The 12,664-nt window shown below is 40.5% G+C and overlaps 1 protein-coding gene across 1 annotated transcript in view; it reads right to left on the reverse strand.

Annotated features, from left to right (window-relative positions):
* pde1a (phosphodiesterase 1A, calmodulin-dependent) overlaps positions 1-8,993 on the reverse strand; it is a 59,592-nt gene extending 50,599 nt beyond the window's left edge. Inside the window, exon 1 of the mRNA XM_071898477.2 lies at positions 8,926-8,993. Coding sequence (XP_071754578.1) covers positions 8,926-8,993 — 68 coding nt within the window. The remainder of the gene's footprint in view (positions 1-8,925) is intronic.
* Between the last annotated feature and the right edge of the window lie 3,671 nt (positions 8,994-12,664).

The following is a 12,664-nucleotide window of genomic DNA, read 5'->3' on the forward strand; positions in this document are numbered from 1 at the left end:
CACGGGCCCAGGGGTCCACGCACACTTGGGGGCCCAAGCAGTACAAAAAAATTAATTACAAGAAATGTTTTTTTCTTAAATTTAAATTTCAGGTCATGACACCATATATAACCAATCAAAAACACGCTCATATTTTTTTTTTACCTAAACAGAATGATAAAATTGGTCAGGTGTGGAAACCATGGTTACACCCCGCCCGGTCTCCCCTACGCTGCCGTCTCTAACCGACCCGACCGTTCAAAAACGAATGAAACAAGCAGAAGTGGGTGCAGCAAACAAAAGAGAAAGTTTTCAGATGAATCTACAGAGCACGAAGTAACACTGAAAGGCCGGGAGCGATACCAGGTAGAAACGTTCAATGTCATTATTGACAAGTTAGTCAGCTGTTTAGACCATAGAATGTATGCATACCGGAACATTAATGACAGGTTTGGGATTCTACTGAACATGGAATCCGAGGATTTGACCACTGTTCGTGAACAGGCTGATGCACTCTGCGCTTCTTACCCATCTGATTTAGATCAGAACTTCGCAGATGAAATTATCCAGTACAGATGCTTCGTACGGAGCGAGCAGGATAAGTCTCCTCAAAAACTGCTGCAACTGCTCTTGAAACATGGTCTGCAATCAACTTTCCCCAACATGTTTGTAGCCCTACGTATTTTTTGGACTCTGCCAGTGACAAACTGCGAAGGAGAAAGATAATTTTCACAGATGGCAAGAATTAAAAATGAACTCAGAACAACGCAAATGCAACAGCGCCTCAGCGCGTTGTCACTGATGGCCATTGAATCTGAGCTTGTCAGGAACTTGGACTTTGATGAAGTTGTGACTGAGTTTGCTAATAGGAAAGCCCGGAAGAAGTCTTTCTAAGGGCAACTAGAGAGAGGAGAGGTGGAGAGGAGGAGATCGTCAGACAGACAGACAGACAAAACACAGAGACAGGCCCTGGAGAGCAGAGGAGGGGAACAGGAGAGAGACAGTCAGACAGGAAAGAGACAGCAACAGGTGTGTGTGTGTGTGTGTGTGTGTGTGTGTGTGTGAGTGTGTGTGTGAGGACAACCTTTTTTTATAACCAGAAGAGGAGAGAGGAGGAGAGTAGAGGAAAGAGGAGGAGAGGAGGAGATCATCAGACAGACAGACAGACATAGAGACAGGCCCTGGAGAGCAGAGGAGGAGAACAGGAGAGAGACAGTCAGACAGGAAAGAGACAGCAACAGGTGTGTGTGTGTGTGTGAGGACATTAAACATTAAACAGTATTATCATTATCATACCAAACCAAGTTGGCTAGGAGCCCATCAAACATTTGTGCCCAGGGGTCTCTAACTTGATGATTCAGGCCTGTATTTAATGGTTAAGAAATATGTGTGAAAATAGACGTTACTAGATATTTACGACTTGTGGTAGCTCTACCTCTATCTAAGGCAGCTTGCTGCTGAAACCTTTTTTCTTTTGGTTCTCATATTCAATAAAACAAAATTTGTATCGGAGCCAAGCGTGTGTCTGGCGGTATTTTTCGGAATAATTGACGTTACCGACCAGACCTGCACCTCAGCAACGTGTGCATTAACCCTTTTCATTATCACAATTGATAGCATTTTTGCTTATGTAACGTTATGTCTCTGACACACACATACACACACTCGTATACACGACATTTTCACATAAGTGAGGTTTATTAAATAATGACGTTTGATAACTTCTAATAACGTTTGCATCGGACATCAATGTAACTTCAGGGCCAGCTAGGCGTTTACTCTGACATTTGCCCAGGAAGGACCATCAGTGTTAGTCCAGGCCCACCATCAAGTGACATTAACCCAGGACCGTCATTAATGTGTTAGTCCAGGCCCACCATCAAGTGACATTAACCCAGGACCGTCATTAATGTGTTAGTCCAGGCCCACCATCAAGTGACATTAACCCAGGACCGTCATTAATGTTCGTATCTAGAGTAAAGTAAATGCAAATAAAACCATGTACTCTCTTTTTTTTCCAGAAATGGAGGACATTATTAAACAGCTGTCATCAAAGAAGAACAAAGAAAATCTGGAGTGAAAAAAGCAAAACTAGATGTTTTTGTCATAAAATGTCAGGAAGATATGCTTAGTGTTCTTCTTGGAAAACTGCAAAGTTTAAGCCTTGATGGCCAATACAGCACTTTCAGTTCCAGTTCCAGTAAAGACAAGGAAAGCGGCTATTACAAATTTAATTGCATCCGTTTTGGAAAACAAAAGCCTAAAAGCTACAGAGCAGTGTGTTGCAAGGCTTATGTGTTATTTAAGGTTAGTAATGACTGGGAAAATAACATGGTCATTGTCTATCGTGTGTATGATAAACATAATAACCATGATCCTATTGACCCTATGGATGCACACTCACACTGTATCTGCCCTGACCTGAGAGGGAAGATAGAAGAACTCCTTGCCCTTGGAACTAAACCAGACATACCGAGTGTCATAAGTGGGCCAGAAGCCAAGGACACAGTGATGTACATGATCGCAAGTATTTTGTCACACCACGTGGTATTGATAATGAGAGAACCAGCATCATGAGAATTAATATATAATATTTTATATAATATATAATGTAATATTTTCCATATAATTGTTACAATATGTACAGAAATGAGGAAGTTTTTCATGATTTTTGCAATTTCTATGTAGTTTGTAACTAAATGAAATTCATAAGCATTGCAGTTATGTGTATGACAGCAATTCCTCTTAACATTAAAAAAAAGTACAGACATTTGATTTTGGTGTTCACTTTTTTATTTTCTGAGATTTGCTTGTACTGCTGTTGCTAAGCCTATTTTTTTTAGTTATACATATTAATGTCTGCCTGATTGTTTTAGCCACCTTTCAGAGGTTATCAAAACAAGTCTTAGTTTCCCAAAGTTTTAAAGGGTACTACATTAGGCCAACATTTAGGTTTCAGTGTACAACCCCTTTCCAGTGTATCCAAAGAACTTCCAATTTCAAAATGAAGTAATACATTTAAATACAAACACAGCTGATCAACCCATTTCCTGTTATGTTTTCCAAATAAGTAATCAATAATCTAAAGAGTCTGTAGATGTGCAAGAATTGTTTTTCTTAATTAGCTTTCTTTTGGTTAGAAGTTATATTTTATAACTAATAATTAGACAATGTATGCCCAGGACCATAAACCAGCATCAACCACAATGCCAGCCATGGGGTAGATCTGTTGTTCCTGCAACCACAAAATGAATTTGGATTCTTGGCCCTGGAACTACAAGGATAGGATTGTTGTTCCTGGAATGTCCAAATAATGGTTCTGGTTAGTTTGAATAATTCAGTCATACATTGCCTACAATAATCATTCTGTAGGCTACTACTGTTAGCCCAGTGTTACAATTATAGACTGTAATGTCAAAACCATGGTGTCAATTATGTCCTACATCACAGATGTGCTTGATAAGGATCATGAAAAGCAATGATGGTCTGGGGCCATTAAAATAAGGTTTGCCTGGGACCATCTCAGTACTGTTGGTCTTGGAATATATAATGTAAGCAATGTAAATTCATGGAAATTAACCTAGTTCACCAGAGTCACCAATGTTAGTCCTGGATCATCATTGACAAAAGTTTTAGTCCAGGACAATCCTAGGTGTGTTTAAGCCAGGATCATCATCAACCAATATTAGGCCAATGCTATTTTCAAGGATTTCTAATTGGAAATTACCCTGGTTTACCATGTGAGGAGCAGATCACAGATAAGAGTTTTGCTCATTGAAATGTTCTCAGGGCAGCAACTAGTGTGTTGGATGAGGATCATCATAAGCAATGTTAATCCACTGCTATTGTAAGAAAAAGAAGGACTTACTCAATATGGATAGTTCAGGAATATAATCATTGACAATGTTAGTACAGGACCATGATAATAGTTTGCAAGTCCAGGGCAATTGTAGTTTTGTTTTTGACCAAAATCATAATCAGGGGCCACTGCAATAATCATCATTACAAGGACTGATCCTGAGCTATCATCAAAGACAATGTAAGTTCAAGACCATCATAATAGTTTGGGCAGGCCAGTATAACAAGCTTTGTTAAAAACAAGACGCACAGATTAAAGTATATCTTAGATATTTTATTGAGAAAATGACATTGCATGTTGAAAACTTGTCTAAATTATAGTATATGTATACAGGGCTTGAAATTAACACCCGCCAACCCGCCAAATGCGGGTAAAAATTTACTGTGGCAGGTAACATTGTAAAGTTACTAGCCAATTTGGCTGGTGATGACCAAGCTCTAAATATTTGAAGCAGGCTGTGTGGTAGAATCGATTGCGCGAGACTGTGAGTATACAAAGCAGTGTTGCCAACTTGGCGACTTTTCAGACCCCCCCTGGCGACTTCATTTCTCAAAAGCGACTAGTGACAAATCTGCCGACTTTTTCTGACCATGGGAAGCAATGTTAATGTGTTGAATCCCAAAGCATTTGGCAATAAATTGGAGAAAAGACATTGTAGTCTGTGCACACATGTCCAAATTGCTGAACCTGACCCCTGTGAAAAAATCTGCAGATATTGTAGCTCTCAGGCACCTGTACGATGAATGTGAAATACAGATTTGCAGTCTAGAATCCTTAGGGGTTCACAGTGACACATATGGCTGCCTGCTATGCCCGGTACTATTGCAGCTCATACCAGACGACATAGCATTAGCCTACACGCGCAAGTCAGACTCCAGCGGTGAATGGAAAGTGCTCGAACTCATCCAGTTCCTGCAAAATGAAGTGCAAAGCAGAGAGAGAGCACTTCAGCTTACCAGACCAGGTAATACTCAAAGAGACATTCCGGCAAGTAATAGATCATTCAGTAAGCCAGCATCCTTCAGTGAAAACAGACCTAAAAAATGGAGTACACCCTCAGCAGCTGCATTGCACACAGCGAGTACTGTTCCTCAGACATGTGTATATTGTGACAGTGCCAACCATAAACCAGAACAATGTCCAGACAATTCTGTGGCTGCTTGTAAAGAGAAATTGAGAAAATTGGGAAGATGGTACGTGTGCCTAGGCCCAAAACACATAGCCAAATTCTGCAGAGTTAAGGGTGTATGAAGAAGTACTTTTACTAGTACTTTTCGAGTTTTGCCACGTTACAGTTGCGGTTGTCTCGTGTAAGGAGATGTGTCCGCAAAGTGAGCTAGAGGAGCTAACCTTAGCTAGCGCTAACACTAACGCTAGATTAGCTTGCTGCAACTAGCCCCTAAACTTGATTATAGTACGTGTGTCCTAACGGCACCGGGTTAACGAGACGAGGTGCTCATTTTGGCCGGCTGAGGTAGCCTACAACCGACTCTGGCTGCACATGTTTTTGCCCCTATTGCTAACTGTTGTTGTTGTGGCCAACAGGCTTCCTCATATTCACAGGCCCGCATCAAACTCTGTCTCATCAGGACTGGAGCTAAATCACTACCCGATGAGAATCGGACTGAAATACCATAAACTACCGTATCCATTTCTCATTCTCAAGTTACGTTAGCGGACACATCTCTCCACACAAGGCAACAAAGCACCATAGAGTGTAAAATAAACAAGAACACAATGTCGCAAACAAGCAAATGGAACATAACTTTACACACCTTAGCAAACCTCGACATGTTCTCAGGCCCAGCTGACTGTACTTGGAATAAACTGTAAATATAATCACAAAGTGGAGACACTTACCGATTGCACGTTTGCTGTTGGGTCACATCCAGTTAGTATAGATCCATCTCTCAGGCGCAGTTGATTATTTTCTTGACATTTTTCCATGCTACACTACAGTGGGTTTGATCTTCCGCATTCAGTTGTTGGGCACCACCCTGTCTATTATGGGATTGAAAGAAAACATGAATGCTTTTAGTCCTATTTAGAACATGGGGTAGTGGTGCACTCTTGTGGCCGAAATGAGTGAATGAAAAAAAAATGTTTTTTTTTCACCTGTTTTCACAGATGAAAAAAAAAAAAAAAAGTAACTTAGAAAAATGATCCTGGCAAAACTTTTTTTTTTTCACCTGTTTCACAGATAAAAAAAAAAAGAAGGAACTTAGAAAGATTATCCTAGCAAAACCTTTTGTTTTCACCTGTTCTTAAGTCATAAAGACAGGAGAGAAAACAATTTAGATCAGACTTAGAAAATGGATCACCAGATTTATTTTTTTTCCTCACTTGCCTCTCAGGGCTTCCGTATAGGCCAGATAATAAGACATTACAATAATCGAGACTTGATGAAGCAAAAGCGTTAAGGTTTTGGCATCCGCCGTATTTAGCAGGGAACGAATTTTCGAGATATTGCGAAGGCAGAAAAATGTTATCTTAGTGATATCCTTAATGTGAGCATTGAATGAGAGAGCTGAGTCGAAAGTAACGCCGAGGTTTTTAACTGTGGAACTCTGGGTAATTAAGCAATCCCCAAAAATTTAAGTAAAGTCTGCAACGAGAGGCAGTTGGGTTTTTGGGCCAACGATTTGCATCTCAGTTTTGTTGGCATTTAGTTGCAAGAAGTTTTGTGACATCCAATTTGTGACAGCGATTAGGCATAATTCTAGGTTTGTAAGTTGTGAATGGTCAGCAGGTCTAATGGGTATGTAAATTAGAGTATCATCCGCGTAACAGTGAAATTTAATACCATAGCTGCGGAAAATTTCACCAAGAGGTAGCATGTAAATGGTGAAAACCAAAGGTCCTAGCACAGAGCCCTGCAGTACGCCAAAGTTAACTTTAGAGTATTCAGATATAATATTTTTGTGTGAAACACAATGTCGGATAAGTAGGAATTGAGCCAGGATAGCGGATGCCAACGTAGTTCGCTAGGCGGTTTAGGATATTATGATCGACTATATCGAATGCCACACTCAAATCAAGTAAGACAAGAACAGAAGAAGAGTCGGAGACTGAGGCGAGGAGTAGGTCATTTACCACCTTTGTGAGAGCAGTCTCAGTGCTGTGGAGAGACCTATTGCACAAGAGGTAGTCAGTTAGTTGGATAGAAACTATTCTTTCCAAGACTTTAGAGAGGAAGGGGAGATTAGAGATTAGTCTATAGTTATTAAGAACATCAGGGTCAAGGTTAGATTTTTTGAGAAGAGGTTTAATTACGGCTGATTTGAAGGAGGAGGGCACAACGCCAGAGGAGAGAGAGGTGTTAATGATGTTGAGTAGGGAGGGGCCTAATATTGGGAGAAGTTCCTTAACCAAGTTAGAGTGTTAATTTGATCTGAGAAATAGGAGGCCCTAGCAGCAGAGAATTACGCTTGTAATTCATTAGGCCAGAGGTTCCCAAACTGGGGGACGCGCCCCCTAGGGGGCGAACAGAGGAACTACAGGGGGGGCGTGACATAATACCCTCCAACACTGCGTTCACATTGCGGAGCGGTTTCCGCTCAAAACGGCATTATTTCCTATGGCGGTTTCTGCGGTCACCGCCGACTCCGCGGCGGATGGTCGCCCAAAGACTTGAAAATACTTCAATTTGAGCAGATAAGATCCGCGCGGAATGATACCACTTCAATTGAGCGCTCTGCTCCACCTCGTTTCTGCCACTTTTTACAAAACGAGGCGGGTCGCGGATTTCAGGCGGAAACCGCTCCGCAATGTGAACGCAGCCGACGACACGACCGCAACAGATAAAAAGGTAAAAGGAAGTATGACGAGACACATCAATCATTGTTTGATATGTAGGATTTGTTTTTTTCTTGCACACTAATTCAGTTTGAGAGAACCTGCTGTTAAAAGTGGGGGCCTGACAGAAAAAGTTTGGGAACCACTGCATTAGGCTATCGCTCCATGCTAGCCGAAAGACCTCAAGTTTGGATGAGCGCCATTTGCGTTCTAGCTTTCTACATGGCCGTTTTTGTGCACGAGTTTCGTCGGTAAACCAAGCCATTGGTTTCTTTAGACGGCGGGTCTTTGTGAGTAAGGGCACAACAGAGTCAAGCGAGTCAAGTAGAATGGAATTAAAATTATCTGTGAAATCGTCGAGGGAGCCGATTTGTTCTGGGAGAGAGGCAAGAGTTTTAGGTAGGAGATCAGCGAGTTTTGTAGTTGTGGAAGTATCAATACGGCGGGTGCTGTAGGTATCAACTAGATTTGAATGCCAACAGGGCAGTTCAATTTGAAATTTAATGAGGTAATGGTCTGATAATGCTGGTGGATACGCCAAAAATACTAAGTCTGAAACGTTAAGACCACGAGCGAGGACCAGATCAAGAGTATTGCCGTTAGAATGGGTCTGTTCATGAACCAACTGAGTAAAGCCAAAAGTGTCAATTAGGGACGAGAAAGCTTTGATAAGTGTATCAGTTTTACTATTTAGATGAATATTGAAATCATCGATAATTAAGATGTTGTCCGCACGAGTTACAAGGTCGGAGAGGAAACTGGAAAATGTTTCTAAAAAAGATGAATAGGGCCCAGGAGGCGATAAACGATGATTAGGTAGAAAGGCAGTGGCAGGATACCAGAGTGATTATGGCCGACGCTAACTGGAGTAGAAGGACTCATAGTGAGAATCTCACAAGATGAGAGTTTATTATTCAGATTTGGTGAAAGGTTCAAACTCGAATTAAAGATTAGGCCAACGCCCCCACCGTTCTTAGATGTCCGAGCGACATGCATAATTATAGGGGGATGCTTCATCTTCTATTGGCTCTCAACCAAATCCTCTGTTACCAAATATCACAGCAATGCCGGCAAACTGATCATCATGTTATGCTTGCTGCTCTCCGGTGATATCCATCAGTGCCCGGGTCCAATTGTGACAGATCTACCGGTTCACACCGATTTTCCACCATGAACTTGACAGAAGTTGTGATTCTGTCAAGTTGTATTGCAGTTGGACACGCGGGACATCACTCTTGATCCGGCCGAGGTGGTGACAGCGGAAATGGGTGAAGCCTGGAAGAGGGACCTACCTCGCCATGTCGTGAGTGGGGGAGACCAGGTGGAGATGGCCGGTGGTTCCATTGGGGATCCAGAGCATGTTGGGGGAGCTGGAAATCTGGCAGTTTCGCGTTTTGAGGATCCCGACTTACCTTTTGCTCTTGATAAATCTTTCAGGAGCAAAGGTCTGTACTTCATGCATCTAAATATTAGAAGTCTACTGCCGAAGGTGGAGGAAATTAGACTGTTGCTTGGCAAGTTGCAGGTTGGGATTTTATGTTTGACTGAAACATGGCTAGCTCCAGTGATTGGCAATAGTGAAGTTTGCATTGATAACTACAATATAATTAACAGAAATGGTGTCTGTCTCTATGTAAGATCAGACATTAATTTTAATCTGTTTGAGACCGACAGTCCGTGTGAGATTTTACTACTGTAACAAAACCAATATTTATTTATTATTATTTATTTATTTTATAGACCGCCCAATCAAAACGATTTTTATGAGGGGCTCGAGGGTGCTTTGTCCGATCTCAAAATGGTTCTTTGGCTAAGGAATGCTTATTACAGACCAGTTTCCATCCTTAGTGTCACATCAAAAATATTAGAAAAGGTTGTGCATGAACAGATATATGAATATGTCAATAATCAGAATCTCTTTTATGAGTTGCAATCTGGGTTTAGAGAGAGGATTTTCAGAAATTGGAGATTGAAGGCACATTGTCTGAAGTAGAACCTATAACTAATGGTGTCCCCCAAGGCAGTGTCCTGGGTCCATTGTTGTCCCTGTTATATGTTGATGACATGAAGGCTTTCTGTGATTGTAATTTATTTCTTTATGCTGATGATTCAGCATTAATGGTTTCAAACAGGGATATCAAGAATGTGCAGGAGCAGCTAGGCAATGAGCTATCTAAAGTGTATGGATGGCTCTCCGATAATAAGCTCTCTATACATTTAGGCAAAACTGAGTCAATTTTATTTGGTTCTAAACCTTGTAAGAAATAAAATGTATACTGTGTCTTTTTAAATGGATAGTACACTCTGTTCTTTCTTCCCTTTGTCCTGCAAAGTGGAGTGCCCTTTGTCCTACTTACCACAATGATGTAATCAGTGCTTGAATGCATGCATGTTCACTATATATGGTTATGTGTGGTTTTGAGTGTTTCTATAGGTGGACACGCAGTTAGAAGTCCAAACTGGTGGGTTGGTTTTGAGCCAAGTGGGTTTGGCTATAGGCCAAGATTTAAGGTTTTGTTTACTTCAACCTATATAAATGGATCCTCAACTCCTGTCTTTGTCACTTCTTTGGTACTTGTTTGGTACATTGAACTGAACCATGCATGTATGAATAAAGAATCCACGGAAGACTCTTGAACCTTTGCTTCTTTATTTAGACCCACAACAGGTGAAGTAAAACTTTGCCTTTACAACCTAAACTGCATAAATCACCTGAGTTAATGGTAACGATAGGAGAGGATATTATTTCACCTAGAACATCTGTTAAATATCTTGGCTGTTGGTTGTATAATAGTGTAGGGGGTATTAGTATGGCTATGAAGGTGCTTGAAAAAGTTAATGCCAGAACAAAGTTTCTAGCTAGACAGGCTCAATTCTTGGTAAGGTATTGTTTAAAGCTTTTAGCATCAAGTCTGGTGCACTTTGATTACGTCAGCAGTTCCTGGATGGTGGATTTATCAAAGACATGACAAAAGAAATTACAGATATCCCAAAATAAATTGGTTAGAGTGGTTTTAGGCTTACATCCATGGGATCATGTAGGAAGAAGCCAGTTTCAAGTCCTCAACTGGCTCCCTGTGGAATCAAGAGGAACTCAGCTCAAGCTCAACATGGTCCATAGAATAATTAACAACAGGGCTCCAAATTATCTAGCAAACTATTTTTCCCATGTCAGGGAGAGGCACAGTTATAGTACAAGATCAAGTGTAGGTGATCTTAATTTAGTCAGATTTTATACAATGGTTAGTCAGCGGTCGTTTAGATACTCAGGAGCTCTGGAGTGGAACGGACAGCCTGATGACATCAAAAGTACAACTAATCTAGCTAGCTTTAGTACAAAAGTCAGGAAGTGGTTGCTTGAAAAAATACCTCAATCATGGTGTGACCTGGCATTGTATTTTATTTATTTATTTTATTGTTCTTATTGTATTTTGTATTGTATTTGTAGAATTTGTAGGTACTGTGGTATTGATTACTGTTGTTGACTAGCCAAATGCACTTGTGTTATCTTTGCTACTGATATCAAGGACCGCAATGGAAATAAGTCTGTGACTTTATTGTGTTATCCTTGACAAACAAGCTGTAAGGTAATCCTGCTTCTTGTCTTTGTTGAATAAAAGTAAGTAAGTAAGTAAGTACACGTGTGGGGGGTGTGGAACCAGGGCCATAGGCGTGGGAGGAGCCAATTTTCCACAACCCTCTTATCCCAGTGGAGTCAGTGTTTTCAGACACGGTAAGACACTAGGCCACCTGAAAAAACCAGGTCTGTTTGGTCTGTTTGGTCCGTTTGTGCAAGTGGTTGGGTGGGGGTTTAAGGGAGTGTGAGTGTTTGTTATGTGTCTGGGGTTTTTAGTTTACTGTGGCTGGTTTTCTGCTGTTTTAGGTGACATGTTTTATTAAAGAACACCAAGTTCTCACTCTTCTAATGGAAAACAGTAGATACTCACAGGGAAGCTGGTTTTATTCAAGCTAAGACGAAACACATTCCAGTAGAAACAGTAGAGTAACATCATCATCTCCATCACGTTATCAACATATTATCAACATATCTCTCTATATGTTAAGGAAGATCATCCGTGTTTCGACTCTAACTGTAACAAACACAAAGAAAAGTTACAATAAAACATCTAACCCTAATCAATAACAAATTAAGTTATTCCCAATGCAATACAAACCTATCTGGTCTAATCAATAAAATGTAACATTATTCCTACTGCAATACAAATCTACATGGTCTAATCAATAACAACTAAAGTTATTCCTACTGCAATACAAAGATTTGTTGTCTAATCAATAACTACAAATCGTTCTGTTGTGATCTATCATCATGTCGATATAACACGCCTTACTAACACGCCTTACACATTTTGTGTTAGCATGTTGCATTAAAGAGGAAGCAGATTGTTCCTATTAGAATAGATTACAGATGTGATTCCAAATGTCCGCAGTTCTTTTATATCATCATATCGTAGTGCAATGAACTGTGGGAAATCTCGCTAGTAAAGGGAGGAGCCTAACTGCTGCCTCTCTAGTGTGACACTCATGATGGTGAATAGTCCAACCAATCAGTGTGCTGTGTCTATTCTGGCTCCTGCTATGAATTCATTACTACAATAGTTTTAGGATAAAAAAAACTTAAAGTGAAACAAGTGAAACAAGTGAAATAAGTTTAATTCAATCCCAAGGTTGTTAGCCAGCGGCCAGCAGCTCTCTGTAGCTGGTGGAGATATTTTGTTTTTTTGTTTTTGTAAGGCCAATCTATTCACAGTTCATGAAGCACGGGATCAATCCTTGGTCCTCTGCTTTTTCTTATTCATGTTGATATTTTTTGACAGTATGACAGTATGTACCATCTGTATGCTGATGAAACAAGTGTGTTTTCATGTGCTCCCTTTGCAAAATCTTGCAACCAGCTCTTTTAGATTGAAAATTGCTTTTAAATGTAAATAAGACAAAGGCCATGGTTTCACCACCAGCTGTACAAAGGTTTGTAACCTCACAATCAACAGAAGTCAGAAATCAGTGATTAAT

This window comes from Centroberyx gerrardi, chromosome 10 (genome assembly GCF_048128805.1).
Source record: "Centroberyx gerrardi isolate f3 chromosome 10, fCenGer3.hap1.cur.20231027, whole genome shotgun sequence".
Lineage (NCBI taxonomy): Eukaryota > Metazoa > Chordata > Actinopteri > Beryciformes > Berycidae > Centroberyx > Centroberyx gerrardi.